A 23,201-nucleotide genomic window follows, 5' to 3' on the forward strand; every position below is an offset into this window, starting at 1 on the left:
ACAGAGAGAGAGAGAGACAGAGAGAGAGAGAGAGAAAGACGAGAGAGATGTGTGTATGTGTGTATGGGGGGGGGGAGATATAAACCATAAGAGAGAGGAGGAAGTAGACAGCTTAGTTGAAGGAGGGGAGAGAAAGAAAGGAGAGAAGAAGGGTGGGAGGGGAGAGAAGAGGGTAGGGGAATGGAGGCAGGCGATGCTCAGACAGGCCCAATATTCCCAGTCTGGGGAACCCAGGCACTGCTTAAAATGTTTCCCTTGGCCCTTGGAGAACCTGACAAGTTCAAGGAAGCCTGAAACAGAAGCAGCCCTGTGGACCCTGGGAAGGCTAAAGGCTGTTGGTCCTTGCAAACAGGGGTCTTGGATACTGTCTGGGGTCAGACTTTGGGTCCATGAAGAGCTTTCACCACTGAGCAAGCCCCTCCAGCAGCAGACGGGGGTCCAGGCAGCAAAGGCTGCCTTTAGTCCTTTTATCCATCTCCCCACCAATGATGTCCCGCTTTCTCTTTCCAAGTTTATTTTGATCTTTTTTCCTGATTTCCCTTTTTATTATTTACTTCATGTGATTTATAATCCTGCTAATGATCGTTTCATGCATCATTTCAATGTTTCGGTTTGGTTTGGGGGGCCACACTCAGTGATGCTCACAGCTTACTCCTGGTTCTTCACTCCTGGGAGGCTCAGGGGATCCAGTGGGGTGGTAGGCTGGCCAAGTGCAAAGCAAGTGCTGCAACCCCAATACTCCCTTGGTCTGACGTCAGAGCTAGTGTGGGGTGCCGAGAGGCCAAATCCTGCAGCCTCAGGGGTTGTACAGTATGCAAGGAATGTGTATAAATGCAGACAGCCTGCATAGCCTGGCACGCTGGGTGAGTGCCCAAGGGAACTGCCCACTCCACCCAGCAGCTCCTGGTACCTGGACGTCCTGCCAACTGGGCTCCCTCGGGCCTTGCTCGAGCTTGCTGCTGATGTCCTCTCGCAGCTTCTGCAGGCAGCTCCGGGCCTGGGCAGAGGGCAGGAACGCTCAGGGGACATACTCGCCCCCCACCACCACCCTACTTGGTGCCCACCATGGGCTCTGGGGAGCCAGGAACTGACCACCAGCTGGGGGAAGCAGTGGCCAAGGATGGTGTCACCTACACAAGCCACGCAAGAACCCTGTGCTGGAGGAGCTGTCACACCACAGAGACGTGCCACAACTTAATCCCAGGCACGGGCAGTATGTTCTAGGTGACAAATGTAAGGGAGAAACAGGAGCCGGCATCAGGGCAGGTGAGGCCAGCTGGGAAGCAAACTCGACCCAGGGCGTGGTGTGTGGCAGAACAGATCGGCTGGTCCATGGAAGCATCAGAAGCAGCCCTTGCCTGGCAGCGGAGGCGCCATAAAGGCCTTTCTGTTTGGTTTGGGTTTGTGAGCTACCCCTGGTAGCTCAGGGCTTACTCCTGGCTCTGGACTCCAGGGGTTGTACCTGGGCTGGCTGATGTGAGGCAAGTGCTGGCCTGTTGCTCTGGCCCATGAAGGCATTTGGGACATGGGAGTGGAGCAGAAGGAAGCAGGAAGCCCCAAAGGGGAGAGCCCTTGAAGTGCAAATCTGGTGAGATCATTTCCACCAGGAAGGGGGACCCACCTCCTGGATGTACTGGACCTCGCTCTTCAGCTGGTCGATGTTCTTCTCGTGGACCCGCTTGTCCCCGGCCCGGCCCTTCAGGTACACCTAGAACAGGAAGGCAGTGCCAGGCAGTTAAGAAGCCAGCGCGCAGCCAACTCTTCCCCACGGGGAGCTTCACACACAGCTGGGGATGAGATGCCCCCCACTGTGGGTGGGAACTGGCGCAAAGGATGTGAGCACGTGTTTGCATGCAGGAGGTTTGGGTTCAGCCACAGTGCCCGGGGTCCCCCAAACATGACCCTGAGTGATCTGACATCTCATACATATATGCAAGTCTGTGAGTGTCTCTGCCAGTCTGACTCATTTATCTCATGAGGATCAACTTCCAGAAGTCAATTTGTTAGATGAGAGAGTAAATACATATACCATACACACACATAGTATAAACATAAATCCACAGGCAGGGGCTAAGAGAGGATGGACACTCTCTGCTCTCTGTCCAAGCTTGAATTTTTCACAATTGAGAAAATTAAAGGTATCCAGAAAAGATGAGGCACAACTCCTTTTTAAAAAACCTCAAATTGGGGGGCTGGAGCAATAGCACAGCAGATAGGGCGTTTGCCTTGCACACGGCCGACCTGGGTTCGATTCCTAGAATCCCATATGGTCCTCTGAGCACTGCCAGGAGTAATTCCTGAGTGCAGAGCAAGGAGTAACCCCTGCGTATTGCCGGGTGTGACCCAAAAAGCAAAAATAAAAAATAAAAAAACCTCCCTCAAATTTGGGACAAAACAATAGTACAGCGAATAGGGCACTTGCCTTGCACAGGGTTGACCCAGATTCAATCCCCAGGACCCTATTTAGTCTCTTGGAGACCACCAGGAGTGATCCCTGAGTGCAGAGCCAGGAATAAGCCGTGAGCATAGCGGTGTGACCCAAAAACCAAAACTAAAAAATTAAACAGGGACTGCAGAAAAAGCATAGTGCACTTGCCTTGCACACAGCTGACCCAGGTTTGATTCTCATCCCTTATGGTCCCCCAACCACCATCAGATTGATTCCTGAGTGCAGAGTCAGGAATAAGCCCTGAGCATTGCCAGGTGTGGTCCAGAAAAAAAAAAAAAAAAAAAAAAAACAGATAAATAAATAGGAGCAGGAGAGAATAGTGGGGAAAGCATTTGCCTTGCAGACAGCTGACCTGAGTTCAATCCCCAGCACCCTCTGAGACCTGCCAGGAGTGACCTCTGAGTACTACTAGAAGACCCAAACCCTCATAACCACCACCACAAAAGAGTGAAAGCAAATGCTATGGTGTATCTCAGCAGTAAACATAGGCCTACCCTGTGCATGGAAGGTTTGGATTCAATTCCTAGGGGAAAAAAGACAAAAGATTTGGTAAGTCAAGAAAGTGATGAATAGGGGCCGGAGCGATAGCACAGCGGGTAGGGCGTTTGCCTTGCACGCGGCCGACCCGGGTTCGATCCCCGGCATCCCATATGATCCCCCAAGCACCGCCAGGAGTAATTCCTGAGTGCAAAGCCAGGAGTAACCCCTGAGCATCGCTGGGTGTGACCCAAAAAGCAAAAAAAAAAAAAAAAAAAAAAGAAAGTGATGAATAGGGGCTGGAACGATAGCACAGGGTAGGGCATTTGCCTGGCATGCGGCCGACCTGGGTTCGATTCCCAGCATCCCATATGGTCCCCTGAGCACCGCCAGGAGTGATTCCTGAGTACAAGCCAGGAATAACCCCTGTGCATCACCAGGTGTGACCCAAAAAGCCAAAAAAGAAAAAAAAATTTTTGCATAGTGGTTTATAGTCCTGCTGCTGATGTTCTCACACACAACACTCTTTTCTTTTTTTTCCTTTTTTTTTTTTTTTTTGCTTTTTGGGGTCACACACAATACTCTCATACACAACACTCTCCCACCTCTCAGCACTGCCCCCTCCTCCTGCATGGCTGCCTTCTCCAGCACAGATGCTGCCCCTCCCTGAGCTGCCCCCCACGCCCACCCCTCAAGTGGCCTATTTCCTACAGAAGGCCTGTTCTCAGGTTCTTTGTTTCCACTGAAAAGACAGTTTTCTTAAATGAATAAACTATTTGAAAGTGTTTTCAAAGATGACATAAATAAGCACTGGACAAAGAATAAGATGCCTGAAGACATTAGAAAATGCAATTTTTTGTTTTGTTTTGGGGCAGCACACTCGCAGGCCTCGGAGAGCCATGTCATGTGGACAGACCCCAGGCCCCCTGCATGCACTCATTCTCTGGGGCTGTTTCTCTGGCCCTGGGAAAGAAAAGTCAGACCACAACCAGATACTATTTCATAACCACTAGAAAAGCCAGGATAAAAAAGACAGACGAGGGGCTGGAGCGATAGCACAGCAGGTAGGGCGTTTGCCTTGCACGAGGCAGACCTGGGTTCCATTCCCAGAATCCCATATGGTCCCCCGAGTACCACCAGGAGTAATTCCTGAGTGCACGAGCAAGGAGCAACCCCTGTGCATTGCCGGATGTGATCCAAAAAGAAAAGAAAAAAAAAAGACAGACCATAGGAGCGAGAGCAATAGTATAGCAGGTGGGCACTTTCATTGCATGACGCCAACATAGGCTCAATTCCTGGCACCCTACATGGTCTTCTAAGCAATGCCAGGAGTAAACCCTGGGCATTGCCAGGCGTGACCCATAAACAACAACAATGAAAAGACAATAAAACATGTTGAGAAGGAAAAGGCAAGAACACCTTATTTTCTGGCAGGACTGTAAAACAGAGCAGACACTTTAATGAGGGTGAAAAAAAAGGCTGACATTCCTAAAAGATTATTATTCTTTTGTTTTGTTTTGAGGCCATACCCAGTGGTGCTCAGGGATCATTCCAGGATCAGGGGACCATATGGAATTCTGGGGATAGAACCCTGAATCAGCTACATGCAAGGCATGTACCCTAACCATTACCTCTCTAGCCCAGAAATCCTACTCAGAGATAAGTGAGAATTAAGAACTCATGAGCCTGAGATGTAGTCCAGTTCTGCATACACAAGGTACTGGATTCAGTCCCTATGACTACACACACACATTCTCTCTCTTTCACACACACACACACACACACACACACAAACCCACATACACACAAAATTCTGTACCTAAATATTCATTATTTATGAATAATGATAATAATAATGAGGCATCAATCATAATAGTAAGTGGAAGCAACCCAAAGGTCCATTAAGTGATAATCAGTTAATAAAATGTTGTATACACCCATTAGGGGGACGTTATTTGGCCACAGAAAGTACTGACACGTGTTACAATATGGCTGAACCTTGACAACACTATATAAAGAGATGAGAAGCGAGCACGATGCAGAGATGCCTCCAGACCCTGCACCAGGCTGTCTAATCTGAGGCAACCTGGAGTGGGGTGAGTCCCCCTCCCACCCCAACAGAGCCCCGTCAAAAACCTCCAGAACTCGAATGCCACCATGCTCATGGCCAACCTCCACAGGCCTGGATGAGCCTCATCCATGAGTGAATCTGCTGAAAAATCCAGGTATGTGGGACTTGTGACCAAAATCTCCAGGCTCCCATGAAATCGGGAATGGGCGACCTCCCCCCGTCTCCCTGTGCTTCCAGTAGCCTGACAGTCACACCAACGAACGTCAGATAAGGCTCATTAATGGTCATGATCCAGAGACTCAGAAATAAAATCTCTCAGAAGAGAGCAACATGAGTGACACACAGAGATGCCTTGGGACCCCAAAGTCACGCCCAGTTTAAAAAAAAACTTAACTAACTTCAGCTGTATCTCCATATTTAAAATTTTAGAATTCCTGGAGCTCACGGCTGTGCAACACCCCAAACCTATACCACTGATGTACCAAGACAAGGGCTTAATGGCTCCAGGGTGAAATACAACAATCTTCACACACTTTTCTCTAATGAAATGTTCTGGATGATTTTTAGTGGATTATTCATAACAAGCAATATAAAATAAATTATTTGGGTCCTGCTTGGGGGCATGCTTTGTGGGTCAGATGGAAAACATTCAAAATAGTGTGGTGGGAAGGTGTAATGGTGGTGGGATTGGTGCTAGAATATTAGCTGTAATAAATTATTATGAACAACTTTATAAAAATAATAATAAAAAAGAGGCAGGCACTAAAGTCCATGTTGTTTAATTCCATTTACATGGAATGTCTAGAAAACGCAAATCTGGAGAGGCAGAAGGTTGAGTGACTGCCAGAGGCCAAGGGAGTGGCTGGACTGATCCCGCATTAACAGTGGTAATGCACAAAATGCTAAAAAACATTCAATTATGCACTTTAGCGGAGTCTGCTGTATGTCATGTAAATTAGATCTCCAGTGTTTTTCTTAAAAAGGGGCAAGGACCAGGGCAATAGTATAGCAGATTAAGACTCTTATGTTGCATGTAACCAATCCAGGTTCAATCCTGGCATCTCACATGAACCCCAAGCACCACCAGGAGTGATCCCTGAACACAGAGCCAGGAGGAAGCCTGGAGCACCACAAGGTATGGCTCAAATATATGGATGCCAAAACTAAATAGATATATATATATATATATACATATATATATATACATATATATATATACATACATACATATATGTGGAAGAAAGGAAGAAGTACAATAGCACACCTCCAACTGGCCTCCACTGCGCTAAATGAGGGCTGCAGACGGGCATCCAGGAAGCTCAGCCCACCCACCCCCACACCGGGGGCTGGTTGCACCAGTGGCCACCGCCTGATTACGGTCTGCTGGGGTGCAGATCTTTCCAGAGACAGCCAGGAACCAGCACCACAAGTCTGCACCACTCCCGTCAGACCACAGATGCAGCCACGCCCCTTCAGGCTGCAGGAGGACGAGGAGGAGGAGGAGACGGCGCCCAGCGAGCTGACCTTGATGATCTCCTCATGCCCGTCGTTGGACTCCACCAGTTCTGAGGCCAGAGAATGGCCGGCTGAAAGGCTGGATACCATGGCGTAGGTCTTCCTGCCCGCCTGTGAGAGAGAGAGAATAGGACTGGTTCAGAAACCAGGGAGTACAGCACCTGTGTCCCTCAGCCAGTGCCAAGTCCTGCTCCCTCCAAAACTCAAGCTTGGGTGCCCCCACCCCTGCAGACACTCCCTCCAGAGCCACTGCCACATGCCACGCAGCAGAGGCCTGGGGCCACCCACACAGCCTGGGAAAGCTGAGCCCAGAGAGATGACGCATATCTGCCCAAATCCATCTCGACACCTAGGGCCGTTCCAGGGCCAACAGACCACACAGTAGCCAGGCCAGCTCAGCCACCGGTCACAGAAAGCCTCATCCACGGACTCCCCGTTTCCGCACGGAAGAAGGCATTTCTGGATCTATCACCCCAGCTCGGAAGGCCTGCACGAGACCTGCCAGGGCGTGTACAGGCGGAGCCCAGGTCCTCACCGCCTCGCAGAATCAGCCAAATGAAAGCAGGCAAGATAATAGGCGTTTATCTAGGGATCAGACCAACTTCAAAGGCAGAGGTTTTCTTTTCTAAGTCCAAGAAAGTGAACAAGACACCACTGCACTGGAGGATCAAGAGTAAAGCTACAGGGGAAATATGAAAAGAGGGGCTGTGAAGACCGACCCGACCTGGCATCCAGAACAGACTCACTCGTTTGACAGAAAGACAAAATGTGAAAATCAAGTGAATCAATAAAGAACATTAAAGAGTGAATGTAGCTGACTGTGTTAAAGAACACAGCTAACCATTTTCTTTTCCATTTTTTCTTCTACCAATCAATTGGTTGTTGAGTATCTTATTGCTATTTAACTATTTTATTCTTTAACTATCACATTCCTTGTCTAACTACTTAAGTCTTTATTTAATCACTTAATCACTTAACTATTAACCACTCAACACTTTAATTTCTGTTTAACTACTTATATTTTAGTTCTTGTTTGACTACCTTTTTGGTTTTTGTGTTAATCAATGGATTGTTTAGTTTACTGCTTTTTGGCTTCTCTAAATTTGCTTGCTTGCTTAGTGAAATTCCAAGAAATGGTTTGTCCCTTAAAAAAAAGAAGTCTTTCTTTTCACACTCAGGGCTGCCTTTCTCACCCAAGGCGGGCTGGAGAGACCTGTTGCTGGTCAGCTAATAAAGACCTTGATTTAAGACTAAATGCTGACTTTTATGGAGTATTTTGGAGTGCCTAGCTGACTGAAGGGACCAGCTGGGGCTGGAGCTGCAGGGAGGGTCACCAAAGCCCACCAATAATCCAGGAGACGTGGAAAGGTAAGTGTAGGGCTCATAGAGCCATCAGCTATACAGCAGATAGACCCTTGCCTTGCACGCAGCTGACCCAGATACAGTCCCCCGCCTTCCATATGGTCCCCTGAGCCCACCAGGCGTGATTCCTGAGCTCAGAGCCAGGAATAAGTCCACACACCACTGGGTGTGGCCCCCCCCCAAAAAAAAAACAACAAAAAGAAGGGCTCAGCTACTCCGCATCTTTTAGTCCCACATGAAAAATAAGAGGCAACTGGGGGCAGAAGGGGAACTTGCCGGATAGAGAGCATGCTTGGCGTGTGGCAGAACTGGGTCTGGCCCCCTGCAAGCATGGTACCCAAGGCAGGACTGGAGTTGATACCCCCAAGCATGGAGTCCCCCAACACGCATGGAGCTGAGAGTAGCGAGGACCCAAGCCAGCCAGCTCAAGCCCAGGGACTTCATTCAAGAACTGGAGCACATGCCTTGTGTGTGGAGGCCCCGCGTGTGATCCCTGGTGTCATGTGACCTCCTGAGCACCAGTGGATGTGCTCCAGGTGGACCCTGGCACTGTTGCACCCCAAAGCTCACATCCCAGGCCACAAAACTGGGCACAGTGTCTCTAGGAAGGCCCCCGGGTCCCAAAGCAGTCTTGGAGGGGGTTGCACATGAAGAAATCAATAATTATTTTTTGGTTTTGAGGCCACACCCAGCTATGCTCAGGGGTTACTCCTGGCTCTGCACTCAAGCCTTTCTGGTGGTACACAGGGGACATATGGGACGCCAGGCTAGAACTCAGGTCCACAGCATGCGAGGCAAGGGCCCCACTCACTGTACTATTGCTCCAGCCACAGAAACCAATAATCTTGAGAAAAAAGATGATTTCAAATGCGAAGTTTCCCTCACTCTTGGAATAAACCCTCTTCCGGGAAGGCGGAACAGCCTTCGTAGCCCATGAGCCTTCCCAGTCCTGGCGGCAAGGTTGAGCCCAGCAGTGCTCAGGGCCTACTCCTGGCTCTGTGCCCAGGGGCTGCTCCCTGCTGCGTGGGGGTCCTGGAGAGCTGTGAATAGAAGCAGCATCCCCATGCACGCATGTACTCCAACCCTAGGAACCATCTTCTGGCCTGAGAGCTGGTTTCAGGAACACACTTTATCCCTGTTCATAATGGCCTGATGTTCAGGGGGCAACAAAGGCTCTCCGGAGTTGGGGTCGGCCCCCTCCCTCTCTCCCAGGCCTGGATGTTTAAGCTCAGGGCTGCCTGTCACTGCCTTCGCGCCAGGTGTCTTTTCGCGGGTCCCCTCCGGAGCCCATGCTCCAGATCACATTTCCCATCACTCGTCCCTGCCTTGTGGAGGGACCCCTGCTCCCTCAGCATTACCTGGCCTGCGGGGGAAAGGGCTGGCCTGTGACCCTGAGGAATCACCCTCCAGCTGCCAGAGCCTATCACAGCATGGCCTGGAGGCTCAGGGGGTGCTCCCTGATGCACAGGCCAAGAGAAACGTCAAGGGAAGAACAAAAGGAATTTTGGGGGGGGCACCCGGTGGTGCTGAGGGCTGACTCCTGGTTCTGTACTCAGGGGTCACTCCTAGTGGTGTTCATAGGACAATACGGGTGTCGGGGCAAGTGTCCGCCCCTCCGCCCCACCACACTATTACTCTCTCCAGCCGAAAAAGGATTTCTACATGGTAGTGCCGGAGAAACGGTACTACAGGAAAGTTACTTTCCCTGCATAAGCGGCTGAGTTGCGCCCCAGGTTCAAATCCCTGGCACCACATAAGCACCCCCTGAGCACTGCCAGAGTCACTTCTGAGCCCAGAGCCAGGGCAGCCCCTGAGCACTTCAGGGTGTGACCCCAACCCTCGCCCTCCCCCTGAGCAGCTGGCAACCGCTTTCTCCAGCACAGACACGCTCTCCAATCCCGGCACCGTCTCTGGGCTGGAGCTGTGGCTCCACTGTGAAGTACCAGCCCCCGTGTGCGAGACCTTAGGCCAGTAACGATCACAGAGCTGACAGCTGACAGCCCTGCTCAGGGGACGCATGACTGACCCAGAGTTTTAAAGTGAAGAACATGGACCATGGGTCGGACCAGGTGTGGACACGCTGTTTCAGGTATTCCCACTAGCAGGCCCCCGATGGAGAGATGGAGGGAAGGCAAGTTACAGGGCACTCCAGGGGCCCAAGCTGTAGGCAGCAGGGCGGGCACTTGCCTTCCATGTGACTGACCTGGGTTCCACCTCTGGCATCCCATAGCGTCCACAGAGCACGGCCCAGAGCGACTGCTGAGCACAGAGTCAGGAGTAAACCCTGAGCATGGCTGCACGTGGCCCAAAATTTAAAACAAAATGTATACTTCAAGGGCCAGCGGGATGGCAGGGAGCTGAAGGCACATGAGACCACAAGGTCACTTCACATACACCAAGAGTGATCCCGGGAGTACCACTGCCTGGGACTCCTGGCACTGGGACTGTGTGTGTGGCTTCCAGCACTGCCAAAGAGCCATAAATAAAGTGAGTGAGTCACAGTGAGCACCCCAACCACAGACACACAAGCACTGAGGCAGGAGCCCAGCCCGAAGAGCACTGTATGAGCGCTATGACCGATGTGTAAGCCCTGACATGCAAACCCAGCCACTGCAGCAAGAGCAACACAGGGAAAGATAAAACGTATCCAGTGAGTGAAGGCTGAAAAGTCCCCAGCTAAAGATAAAGGAAATCTTCTTGAAAGCACCAGAGAACGATGACGCTTTCCCAGGAGAAGAGACTATTTGAGGGCCTGGGCGATAGTAGAGCAGGACGGTGCTTGCATGTGGCTGGCCTGGGTTCAATTCCCAGCATCCCATATGCTCCCTGGAGCCAGGCCAGGAGTGACACCTGAGCGCAGAGCCCTGCTAAGTGTGGCCCAAAAACAAACACAAAAAGAGAAACTATTTGAAACTATTTGAAAAATAGCAGGTTTTCATCAGAAAGGGAGAGGCCAGAGGTAATCACAGACTATTTCAAGTGTTAAAAAAGTACCCCAACTGACCATTTACTCTGATTGTTCTTGCTTACTTCATTTTACTTTTCGGGCCATGTGAAAAACTCAAAGACTCGCGTGCTCACAGAAGGGGAGATGATATGTGTGTTGTATTGTTCACGGGTTCTCAGGGCAGTTTTCTTGTACGCGCCACTCGCATTTGGTGCTCTCGAGTCTCTGTGTATTGACTGGATCAAGATGGCTCCTCCTTGTGCTCTGCTTCTGTGTGTGTCGCTGTGCTCTCTTCTGTCTGTCTCTCTGTCTCTGTCTCTGTAGTCTCTTCTCTGGTCTCTTCTGACCTCTCTCTGTGTCTGCTTCTATGTCTTCTCTCCACTTCTGTGTCTTCTCTTTGCTTCTGTCTTGCCTCTGTCCTCTCCTTGCTGTGTCTTCTTCTGTCTGTGTTTTCTCTTCTTCTGTCTCTGCTGTCTCCTCTTCTGTCTCTGTTGTCTCCTTCGCTTCCGATCTCAGTTAGTAATCCGCTTAAATAGTTATAGTAAATTTACTTCTAATATTTCTAGCAATGTCATTCTGTATGAGCACAGTAAGAGATGTATCAAACTTAAAGTTTGGTTCTTCCTGAGGACATTCACTATACGTTGCAGACCACAGTCCTCAGGCCAGGTTAGTCTTCCTAACCCCAGCATGGTCCTAGTCTCGTCATTACTTTTGGATCATGACAGCATTTGTCTATGACCATGCTCTCAACTTATAGTTGAGTATTGTGGCGCTTTGGCCTGGCCCATTTCGATGCCAGGGTAGCTCACAGCTTGCCCTAGATCCATTCCATCCCTCGTCGGGACCCTGCTTTTGGGGTGCTAGGAACTAAGGGCAACTGAGTCGAGAAAGCAGATGCCCGGGAGTAAATATTATTGAAGTCAATCGACTCCCAAGTTACAAAGCATAATATTAACTGTCTTCCTGTGTCCATACAGAAAGGACAGTGCTTTAAGGTAAACTAAGTTCCTTGCGGCAAGGCTAAAAGGACAAACCCCATGTTATCCTACAGGGCCACACCTTGGCTGTGCTAGCAGCTTGGAGTACGAGTGACTCCAGGTGGTGGTTGGGGGACCATGTGGTACTGAGGATCAGACCTGGGTCTCCTACATGCAAAGGAGGTGCTACAGCCCTTTGAGCTAGCTTCCTAGCCTTTATATTGATACTTTTTAGAAATCAATGTTGTATTAAGACATGTGAGTTACAAAGTTATTCAGAGTTCAGTTTCAGGTACAATGATCCAACCCCAACCCCACCACCAGTGTCAGCTTCCCTCCACCAATGCCCACAGTTCGCCTCCTTGTAGGCACGTTGTTAAGTTTGGATCTCATGCTTGCAGTGCTGTGGGCTCTGAGTGGAGAGATACACATATACAGCTCCTGGGTATCACTGAAGTACCCGAGGCTGCTGGCCCCTGCCTCCTGTCTGCCTCTTCTTCCTGCACCAACCTCAATTTCTTTCTTTCCCCGTTATTTCTACAATCTAGGGTCCTGAGTAACCTAGGTATCTCCCCTTTAGTCGCCTGCATCCTTCCTCCTGTTATTCTACACTACAGACAAGTGAGACCATTCGGGACTTGTGCCAGCGCCCTCCCTACTGTACTCTTGCCAGCCTCTTGAGGAGCTTGTCAGTTGACACTTGAGGGTCTTCTATGGATATTTTCATGTCATCTGCAAATAGTGAGAAGTTGACTTCTTCTTTTATAACTTGGATCCCTCTGGTTTCTTTATCTTGCCTGATTGCTACTGCTGGGATTTCTAATATCAAAATGAATAAAAGTGGAGACCTTGGACATCCTTGCCTTGTTCCTGATCTCAGAAGGAATGTTTCCAATTTTTCACCTTTAAGAATGATACTGTCTGATGGAGTTGCTCTTCAAGCCCTAGCACATATCTCATTTGCTTGTCTCTTTGTTTCTTTGCTTGCCCATTTCCACTCCAGAGAAGCCTGATTTCTTTCTTGAGCACAATCTTCTCCCTCTCCTTCCCCTCCCATCTGTAAAAATTGTTTCAATAAAAGCTTTCTTACTTCACAAGAAAAAAAGAATGATTGCAGGCAGGGGTAGGGGGCACTTGTTTTGCACGTGGCCAACCCAAGTTTGATCCATGGCACAACATTTGATCCCCAGCACCACCAGGAGTGACCCCTGAGTGCAGAGCCAAGTAAGAGCACTGTAAGATGTGACCACCAAAACAACAAGCAAAAGAGAATGATGCTGACTACAGGTTTGCTCTATAGGTGGCCATGACTACCCTGAGGAAGGTTCATTCCAACTCTATTTTGTTGAACACTTTTATAATGAATGGATGTTGTTGGATCTTGTCAAGAGACTTCTCTGCATTGATTGATATGATCATATGATTTTTATCTTTCCTTTTATTGATATGGTGTATTTTGGCGGTTTTTGTTTGTTTTGGTTTTTGGTTTTTCTGGGTCACACCCGGCAATGCACAGGGGTTACTCCTGGCTCTGCACTCAGGAATTACCCCCTGGCAGTGCTCAGGGGACCATATGGAATGCTGGGAATCGAACTCGGGTCAGCCACATGCAAGGCAAATGCCCTACCCGTTGTGCTATTTCTCCAGCCCCTGATGTGGTGTATTATCTTAACTGATTGCTTATGTTAAATCATCCTTGCATCCGTGGGATAAATCCTACTTAATTATAATGTATGATTTTTTTTATATGTTGTTGGATTCAACTGGATAAGATTTTGTTGAGGATTTTCATGTCGATGTTCATCAGGGAAACTGGGCAAACTTTTCATTTCTATCTGTTTGGCATAGTGCTAGCTTCACAAAAACTGTTAGAAAAGATTACTATTTTTTCAATATAGTAAAAAACTTAAAGAGTAAAGGGAGTAAATCTTCTCTGAAAGCTGGATAGAACTCACCAGTGAACCCATCTGGACTGGGGCTTTTGTTCTTGAGAGATTCTTAATTAATTATTGTCTCAATTTCCTTATGTGTGACTGGCATGTTCATGTTTTCCGTATCTCTGTGGCTCAATTTTAGGAGACTGCATGATTTTAAAAGAAGACAGACAACTAAAGGAGAGAGACTATTTACAGCATCGAAAGAGAAGAAAAAATTCAGATGCAAGGGAATTAACATAAGAATCACAACTCATCTCCCATATGAAACCATGCACAAAAGTAAAGAGTAGATTGACATACTCAAAATATTGAGTGAAAAAAACTTTAACTAGAGTGTCACCCTGCAAAGCTGTCATTTTGATTTGAAGAAGGGATAAAAAGCATTCTCAGGCAAACAAGAACTGAAAATGTTTACTATAGCTAAATGAATCCTGTAAAAATTACAGAAAGGTCACCTATAAAAAGCAAATGGCCAGCTGCAAAAATAACTAAAACCCACACAGAAAAATGGCATCACAGCCCTTTGTGTCAATAATCTTTGTGAGTGTCTATGGACTAAACTATCCCAGCAAAAGGCACAGAGTGGCTGGATGAATTAAGAAACAAAATCCATCTGTTTGCTGCTGACAGAAAATACACCTAAACTCACAGGATAAATCAGGCTTCAGAGTGAAAAGATGGGAAATAGTCATACAAGCCAATAACAGACCCTCCCGCCCCCCCCCCAAAATGGTAGTCATACATATAACAGACTAAATAGCTTTCAACCTAAAAAGTAATATTTGAAATAGGGATGGACACTGTTTTTTGGTTATGAGAATAAGAGATCAAGAAGTACTAACTCTGATTAACATGTGTGCACCAAACAAAGGCTCAGCACAGTTTATAAAGTTTCTGATCATAAACGTAAAGAAACACAATGATGGAAACTCAACAGTGTTGGGAGGCTTCAACATTCCACTGTCACCACTAAACAGATTAACCATACAGAGTATCAGTAAAGATCCATAAGCCCTGAATGTGGAGCCTGAGCAATAGTACAGCAAGGAGGGTGTTTGCCTGCATTAGACCAATCCAGGTTCAATTCCCAGCATCCCATATGGTCCCCCAAGCACTGCCAAGAGTAATTCCTGAGTGCAGAGCCAGAAGTAAGCCCTGAGCATCAACGAAGTGACAGACAAAAGGGAAAAAAAAAAAAGAGCCCTGAATAAAGTGTCAGAAGAACTAGGATTAAGACAAACAGGGAGTCTTCCACTCTCAAAATGTCAAATACACATTCACCTCTAGCTAATGTTGAGCATATGGGATGCTGGGATTCGAACCCGGGTTGGCCGTGTGCAAGGCAAATGCCCTGCCCGCTGTGCTATCACTTTAAGGTTTTTGTGGGCTGGAGTGATAGCACTTGGGGTAGGGCATTTGCCTTGCATGCGGCAGACCTGGGTTCAATTCCTCCATCTCTCTCGGAGAGCCCGGCAAGCTACTGAGAGTATCCCGCCCACATGGCAGAGCCTGGCAAGCTACCCGTGGTGTATTCAATATGCCAAAAACAGTAACAAGTCTCACAATGGAGACGTTACTGGTGCCTGCTCTAGCAAATCGATGAGCAATGGGATGACAGTGATACAGTGGGGGTGTGGGGTTTTATTTGGGGGTTCGGGGGCTATACCCAGTGGTGCTCAGGGTTTACTCCTGGCTCTATGCTCAGGAATCACTCCTGGTAAGGGTCAGGTAACCATATGGGGTACCAGGCCAGCCGTATGCTAGGGAAATGCCCTACCCACTGTACTAGCACTCCGGCCTAGACATTATATAATGTGAAAGAGTCACCCCACAAAAAAAATTTAGAAATCCCAAATGTATATGCACCAAACAACAAATGTATAAAAGAGAAGAAGCAAAAGCTTCACAGAGTAGAAAGGAGAGAGTACATAACAGAAAGAAGAAATACACAAACAGTAAGTACAGTTGGAAACTTCAAAACCTGTTCAACGATTCATTAAACAACTAGACCGGGGACTAGAGGGATAGTACGGCAGATAGGGTGTTTGCCTTTCATGCAGCTGACCTGGGTTCGATCCCAGGCATCTCATATGGTCCCCGGCATCCCATATGGTTCCCAAGCACCACAAGGAGTAATTCCTGGGTACAGAGCCAAGAGCAAGCCCTGAATATCACTGGGTGTGGCCCCAAAACAAACAAACAAGCAAAAAAAGACCCCAAAAAAAGCCACAAAAACACAACTAGATCAAAAATACCAGCAAGGATGGACATAAAACTCAACAACATTATTAACATTTAAAGAACACTCCAGCCAACAGCAGTAGATACACACTTTTCATGTAATTATGGAACATATGTTAGGGTAGATTACAGTGTATGCCATAAAACAGATCTCAGCAAAATTGAAAATAACTGAAATCACAGAGTATATTAACTATCCATAGAATTGAACTAAAAATAAATGTCACTGTCACTGTCATCCTGTTGCTCATCGATTTGCTCGAGCAGGCACCAGTAACGTCTCCATCTTGAGACTTGTTGTTACTGTTTTTGACATATTGAATACACCACAGGTAGCTTGCCAGGCTCTGCCATGCGGGCAAGATACTCTTGGTAGCTTGCCAGGCTCTCCGAGAAGGGCGGAGGAATCAAACCCGGGTCGGCCGCGTGCAAGGCAAACGCCCTACTTACTGTGCTATCACTCCAGCCGAGCATACTAAAAATAAATAACAGAAAAAGTTATGTGAAATTGTCCAAACACCAAAACACCAAATAACATGGAGCCAGAGCAAGAGTACAGTAGGTTGGGGTTTACTATGCGCGCAGCTGACCTGGGTTTAATCCCTGGCATCCCATGTGGTCCCCCAAACACCCCCAGGAGTAATTCCAGAGTGCCGAGCCAGGAGTAACTCCTGAGCATAGTCGAGTATGACCCAAAAAGGTAAATAAAAAAATAAATAATGTTAAATAACATTCTTAAAATGGAAAAATTGGAGAAATGGAGAACTCAGTAGTTGCCTGAATGACAGGACCACGTGTAAAAAGGACCACATATGCCTGCAAGAGGAGACCTGGATGTTCAAGACCTTCCCAACCTGATGTTGGACCCCGGCCATCAGAGTGTCCTGGAGTTCTGCAGAATACTACCACTGAGGCAAACTAAATACAGGATGCAAGGAATCTAATTTCATATAGCTGAAAGTGAATCGATAATTATTATCATTGTTTCTTTTTTTGCTTTTTTTTGGGGGGGGGTCACACCCGGTGATGCACAGGGGTCACTCCTGGCTCTGCACTCAGGAATTATCCCTGGCAGTGCTCAGGGGACCATATGGAATACTGGGAACCGAACCTGGGTTGGCCGCGTGCAAGGCAAACGCCCTACCTGCTGTGCTATCACTCCAGCACCTATTATCATTGTTTATTTTTACAGGAACATGAAGAGCCTCAAACCATTCGTTAAGGGTCTTGACGAAGAAGTCTGACCATCTCGTAAGTGGGCAGCCAGGCATTCTTTTGACGTCCTGTGGAATTCAGTCAGTTAACGGCTTTAGTCCAGCGGTCATCTCCAAATCACATTAAGTGTCCGGCCCATCTGATTTTCAGTGCCTTGGCAAATGAGACAGCGTCCCTGATTCTTGATCGTTGACGAAGGTTGGAACTCCGGATTCCTTCTCTCACTTGAGTGAAATATGATATTCCTAGCATAGCTCTTTCGATTCCTCTTTGGGAGACCCGAACAGCGTTCTCATCCTGTTTTCATAGGGCCCAGGTCTCTGAGGTGTATGTTAGTGCAGGAAGAACGGTGGAGTTGAAAAGATGTGCCCAGAGCCAGAGGTTCTTCATCCTCTTAACAACTTCTTCAACGCTCTTAAAGGAGTTCCACGCTGCTCTCTTCCTCCTGCACAGCTCAGATGCCAGGTCATTCGTCATGTTGAGTTCTCGACCCAGGTACACATAACTGCTGCATTTGGAGATGTTTGTTCCGCTGAGAGCAAATGGAATGTCAGGAACTAGCCTGTTTCTCATGAACATTGTCTTTGTGAGATTCAGCTGCAGTCCGAACTTTCCACACTCATGGTTAAAGTGGGCCAGCATTTGTGCCACTTGGCTGATTTTGGTGTTATTAGAACGATGTCATCAGCGAAGCAGAGGTGGTGTAGTTGCCGACTGTCTATCTTCACCCCCATTCCTGCCCATTCCAGTCGTCGCATGACGTTATTGAGGGTGACACATTCTTTGTGTTCCTGTAGCGAGCAGCGCCATTGGGCTACACTAGCACGCAACAGGGACAAATGGAGACATTACTGGCACCCACTTGAGCAAATCGATGAGCAACGATGACAAGTGATACAAGTCTATTTTTACAAAAAGCAAGAATACAAACATCAAAGAGCCAAAATTAGAGGCTAAAGAGTGGTTCAATGGGCTGAGCACAGGCTCCGCCTGGGGGGTCCTGGGTTCCAGCCCCAGCACTGCCGGGAGCACCCGCTGACCACAGAGCCAGGAGCAGGCTGTGGAGCACCAGCTGCCCACCCAAATTTAAAGACTATAGTAAAGGAAACTGGCACTTGTGGTCTTACTGCCAACAGCCACAGTTAAGATAACTGTGCGGGCACTGGAGCAGTACTGCAGCAGGCAGGGCGCCAGCCTCGCAGGCAGCCAGCCCAGCCGGGTTCTGATCCCTCACATCTGGTATGGCCCCTTCCAGAGTGACCCCTGAGTACTGCAGGATGTGGCCCAAACTGGGTCCTACTCCAGTAATGTTTTGTTCACATTCCATTTAAAATTCATTTGCATTTGAACACGACACACACACCATAACCATGCCACCAGACCTGAACTGGCTGTTTCACTCGGGGCTTCCCAGAGGTGGGTGGGTGAGGCCCCTCCCGCCCCAAGGGACCCAGCCCTGGCAGCCGAAAACATCCAGAACCCAACTGCTGCCACACTCGGCCAGCAGAGCCTCACTCAGGGTGAACCTATTCCTGGACTGCACGACATCTCATCCTCACACCACTAATATTCTGAGAGCAGCACACCACATTTGATGGGATTTAAAGTAGAAGGCAACCAATCTTAGAGGGAAATATATTTGTTTTTACATATATATATTTAAGCACACAAGGCTCATGTTAATGATCTCTTACAGAAGGGTTCCATGGGCCCTGGGTGAAATACAATAATCCTCACATTCTTTCCTCTAAGGAAACTTTTTTGTATTTTGTAGTATTTTTGCGGTTTTTCATAACAAACAATACAAAATGGGGGGGGGGGGGCTGGAGCAATAGCACAGCGGGTAGGGCATTTGCCTTGCACTCGACCAACCCTGGTTCGATTCCCAGCATCCCATATGGTCCCCTGAGCACCGCCAGGAGTAATTCCTGAGTGCAGAGCCAGGAGTAACCCCTAATACAAAATAAAGTATTTTGGTTCTGCTTTGAGACAGGGGTTGAGGTTCAGTATGGAAACATCCAAAGTATAGTGATGGGAAGGTGTAATGTTGGTGGAATTGGTGTTTGAATATTAAATTGTGAACTACTTTATAAAATAATAAAAATTTTTAAAAAATTATCTGCATTCACATTTGCAGTGTATTACTCGTTTGTTTTATGTTTTGTTTTGTCTTCTCTTGTGGGGGCACACCCAAAGGTGCTCAGGCCTTATTCCTAGCTCTGCACTCAGGTATCACTCCTGGTGCTACTCAGAGGATTATATGGGGTGCCAGGGATAGAACCTGGGTTGGCTGTGTGCAAGGCAAATGCCCTATGTGCTGTACTATCTCTCTGGCCTCATCTTTTACTCATATTTTTTGGGGGGGCACAACCAGTAATGTTCAGGGCTTACTCTTGACTTTGTGCTCAGGGGTCAGTCCTGGTGGACATGCCGAACTCTATGCGGTGCTGGAGCTAGAGCCCAGATTAGCCGAGTGTAAGCCAAATTCCCTCCCACTGCCCATCGCTCTAGCCCACCTTGTCATTATTTTAATCTCATGGAGGGCCGCTCCCTCTGAAGAAGCCTACACTCTCTTCGGTATGTTACCTTTTCTTTCATCCCCTCCTTCTTTTAAAAGTTTTTGGGGTCACACCCAGCAATGCTAAGAGGTTACTCCTGGCTCTGCTCTCAGGAATTTTCTTTCACCTTTTTAATGAAAATTCTTTACTTCACATACAAAAATAATTGGATTAATAGCATTTATTATTTTTCTATGTGTGTATATATTTTGTTTGTTTCTGAGTCACATTCTGCTGTGCTCAGAGCTTTCTCCTGATACTATGCTCAGGAATCGCTCTTTGTGGGCTCAGGGGACATACAGGGTATCGTGGATTGAACCCAGGCTCTGTGTGCAAGCAAGTGCCCTCCCTGCTAAATATATCTCTCTGGCCCTAATTTTTCTACAGCAGTTGGGTGTTCGCCTTTCACGCGGCCGACCCGAGTTCTATTCCTCCGCCCCTCTCGGAGAGCCCGGCAAGCTACCAAAGTATCAAGCCCGCGCGGCAGAGCCTGGCAAACTACCCGTGCGTATTGGATATGCCAAAAACAGTAACAATAAGTCTCTCAATGAGAGACATTACTGGTGCCCGCTCGAACAAATCAATGAGCAACCGGGATGACAGTGACAAGATTTTTTTTTTTTTTTTTGCTTTTTGGGTCACACCCGGCGATGCACAGGTGTTACTCCTGGCTTTGCACTCAGGAATTACTCCTGGCGGTGCTCAGGGGACCATATGGGATGCTGGGATTCGAACCCGGGTCAGCCGTGTGCAAGGCAAACACCCTAACCGCTATGCTATTGCTCCAGCCCTAGTGACAGATATTTTAAAAAGTATACATTCGTATAATACATTTGCTTTTCTCCCTTCGTATTCCATCATTAATTTTCATCACATTAAAGTCTTCAAAATTGGCCACTATTTTGGCCAATAGAATAGAATAAGTTACATAACCTAGCTCCTATGTAGGTCGTTAATTTTTTTTCACTCATACATACATATACATATATATTTTAAATATGAGATGACACACACCAATACATCAATCACCAGTTTTACTGGCTGAGCTAGTTAGTTCAGGGGCTGAAGCACTTGCCCTGCTCACAGCCATCCTGGATATATCTGGATACACCCCTAGCAATACAGATGGTCCCTAAGAACCACAAGAAGTGATCCCTGAGTACAGAGACAAAAATAACCTTGGTCACTTCCAGCTGTGGCCCCAAAAAGCAAAAAAGTAAAATAAAATAAAAGGAAAAAGGAAAAATTATTGTCTGGCTAGCCCACTGCCCCTCAAGCCCAACTTGACATTCTCTTTCACAAGTGGAATAAAGTATAGTGGGATGGATATTGGCCTTGCACGGAGTTGATTCCGTCCCATTCTCAAGTTCCTTAGTCCTTGAGCACCACCAAGAGTGACCATGAGTGCAGAGCCAGTGTTACTCCTGAGCATCACCAGGTGTTCCCTCTGCCCCCCCTCCCCAAAAAGCAGAGAGCAAGAGAGAGCGAGCAAGAGAGAGAGGGGGAGAGAGAGAGAGAGAGAGAGAGAGAGAGAGAGAGAGAGAGAGAGAGAGAGAGAATAGCATTTGAATACTCAGATCTCAATTCAAACTCTGGTCCTAGCTTCTATTTTTTATTTCTATTGATCTTATCCTCCACCAGGCTTGGTGCTGGAGATGAATAGCAAGTGACAGACAGTGAAAACATTGTAACTAACAGGCATTAATACATATATGTGGGGGGCATCCTTCTGGCAGGGCTCAGTGGACCATATGTGGTACCAAGAAATGAACATGGGTCAACCGCACGCAAAGCAATGCCTTATCTGCTGTACTTTCTCTCTCTCTGGCCCCCAATACATGGGCTTTTGAATGCTACTTCCTTATAGCTTGACAAAGCGCACCTCTTCACAGAATCTTCCACACACATTTTCCTGATACTTATAAGTTCAGAGGTTAAAGAAAATACCTCTTTAGAAGGAGAGGGGAAATGTGCATTAACTCCTACTTCACATCAATTCCACATGCATGGAGATTTAAATGTAAAACACAAAACAATTGGGGTTGGGGTGACAAGCGAGTAAGGTACTTGCCTTGCACAAGCCAACCGGCTTCAATCCCCAGCATCCCATATGATCCCCTTAGCACTGCTAGGAATGATTTCTGAGTGCAGAGCCAGAAGCAAGCCCTGAGCATCAGTGGGTATGGACCCCTCAAAAAATAAATAAAACTATTTCAGGACATGGGAGTAATAGTATGGTGGGCAGGGCACTTCTCTTGCATACAGCCCACCCAGGTTAGATCCCGGTTCCCTGAGCTCTGCCAAGAGTGATCTCTGAGCACGGTCAGCCCAGAACACAGCTGGGTAGAAAGAAAGTTGGTGTTGGGATTGGTGCCAGAATCTGAAACTGAGAGATGAATACCTTTATAAATCACAGTGCCTTAATAAGAAAGATTATTACATTTCAGAAAAATGGGAGAGGAAGAAGAGAAAGTCCAATAGGAAAATGGACAAAGGATTTCAACGATCCCTCAAAAAAGAGGACAGCCAAATGCAAATGAACATTAAAAAGAACTTGGCCGCATGAATCACATCAAAAGGCCCATAAGAATGAGTGGAAGGAGAAAAGAAAATCAAACATGAAGGGAGACAAAACTGGGACTCTCACACTCCAGATCACAGCACTTGAAAGCAGATACTGAAGATACATGCACAGTGTCTTCAACACAACGGCCGCACTCCCAGTCACCACCACCAACCCCTGCCAGCAGCAACAACACACTCAGTTGCTAGCCAACAAGAGCCACTCCCATCTGCCCCCAACAGTGCCGCTCTCAAGAGACACCCCCCCCCAACAGACACACATCTGCATTTCTCCTAGAAGACAGAGCAGAACTCCCACAGGAGTGTTGTTCTTGATAGCAGCTACAAATGACCTGAACACTGACCAGAATGCGATCAGGTCAAATGATGAACAGTGGACAGCAATAAGAAGGTACAAGTGTGCGACACGCAGACCCTTCCAGGAGCTCTGCAAATGAGCTCCCACACAAAAGAATACTGCATGGCTCTGCCTACATCACAACAAGAACTGCAAGAGTGGCTCTGGTCTTCCCATTCCCATCCTCAAGCGACGACTGGATGTGGCCCCAATTTTAAAAAGAAAAGGAGCCCGAGAGGTAGTCCAGCAGGTGGGCCTTGCACACAGTTGACCCAGGCTGGATACTCGATATGGTCCATGAGCACTGCCAGGAGTGATCCCAGAGAGCAGAGCCAGAAGTAAGCCCTGAGCTCTGTGGGCTGTGGCCCACTTCCATAAATAAATAAATCCAGAATCTGGCCCAGAATGAGCTGAGCACTCACCCTCCATGTGGGAAGCCCTGGGTTTGATTCCTGGCGGACACTCGCATTTTCTCCAGGTGACAGCTTGGAGAGTTAAGCACGTACTTCACAGGCCTGAATTCCAGGCA

The 23,201-nt window shown here is 47.7% G+C and overlaps 1 protein-coding gene across 2 annotated transcripts in view; it reads right to left on the reverse strand.

The window, feature by feature from the left end:
- The window catches only part of TUFT1 (tuftelin 1), a 65,404-nt gene that overhangs the window by 17,398 nt on the left and 24,805 nt on the right, over window positions 1-23,201 (reverse strand). Inside the window, exons 2-4 of one of the 2 annotated variants that reach the window (XM_055130395.1) lie at window positions 6,522-6,623; window positions 1,622-1,708; window positions 911-997 (exon numbers count right to left, since the gene is read on the reverse strand). In XM_055130395.1, coding sequence (XP_054986370.1) covers window positions 911-997; window positions 1,622-1,708; window positions 6,522-6,623 — 276 coding nt within the window. The remainder of the gene's footprint in view (window positions 1-910; window positions 998-1,621; window positions 1,709-6,521; window positions 6,624-23,201) is intronic. The other variant, XM_055130396.1, reaches the window with a different exon arrangement.

The sequence above is a fragment of the Sorex araneus genome, chromosome 3, assembly GCF_027595985.1.
Source record: "Sorex araneus isolate mSorAra2 chromosome 3, mSorAra2.pri, whole genome shotgun sequence".
Lineage (NCBI taxonomy): Eukaryota > Metazoa > Chordata > Mammalia > Eulipotyphla > Soricidae > Sorex > Sorex araneus.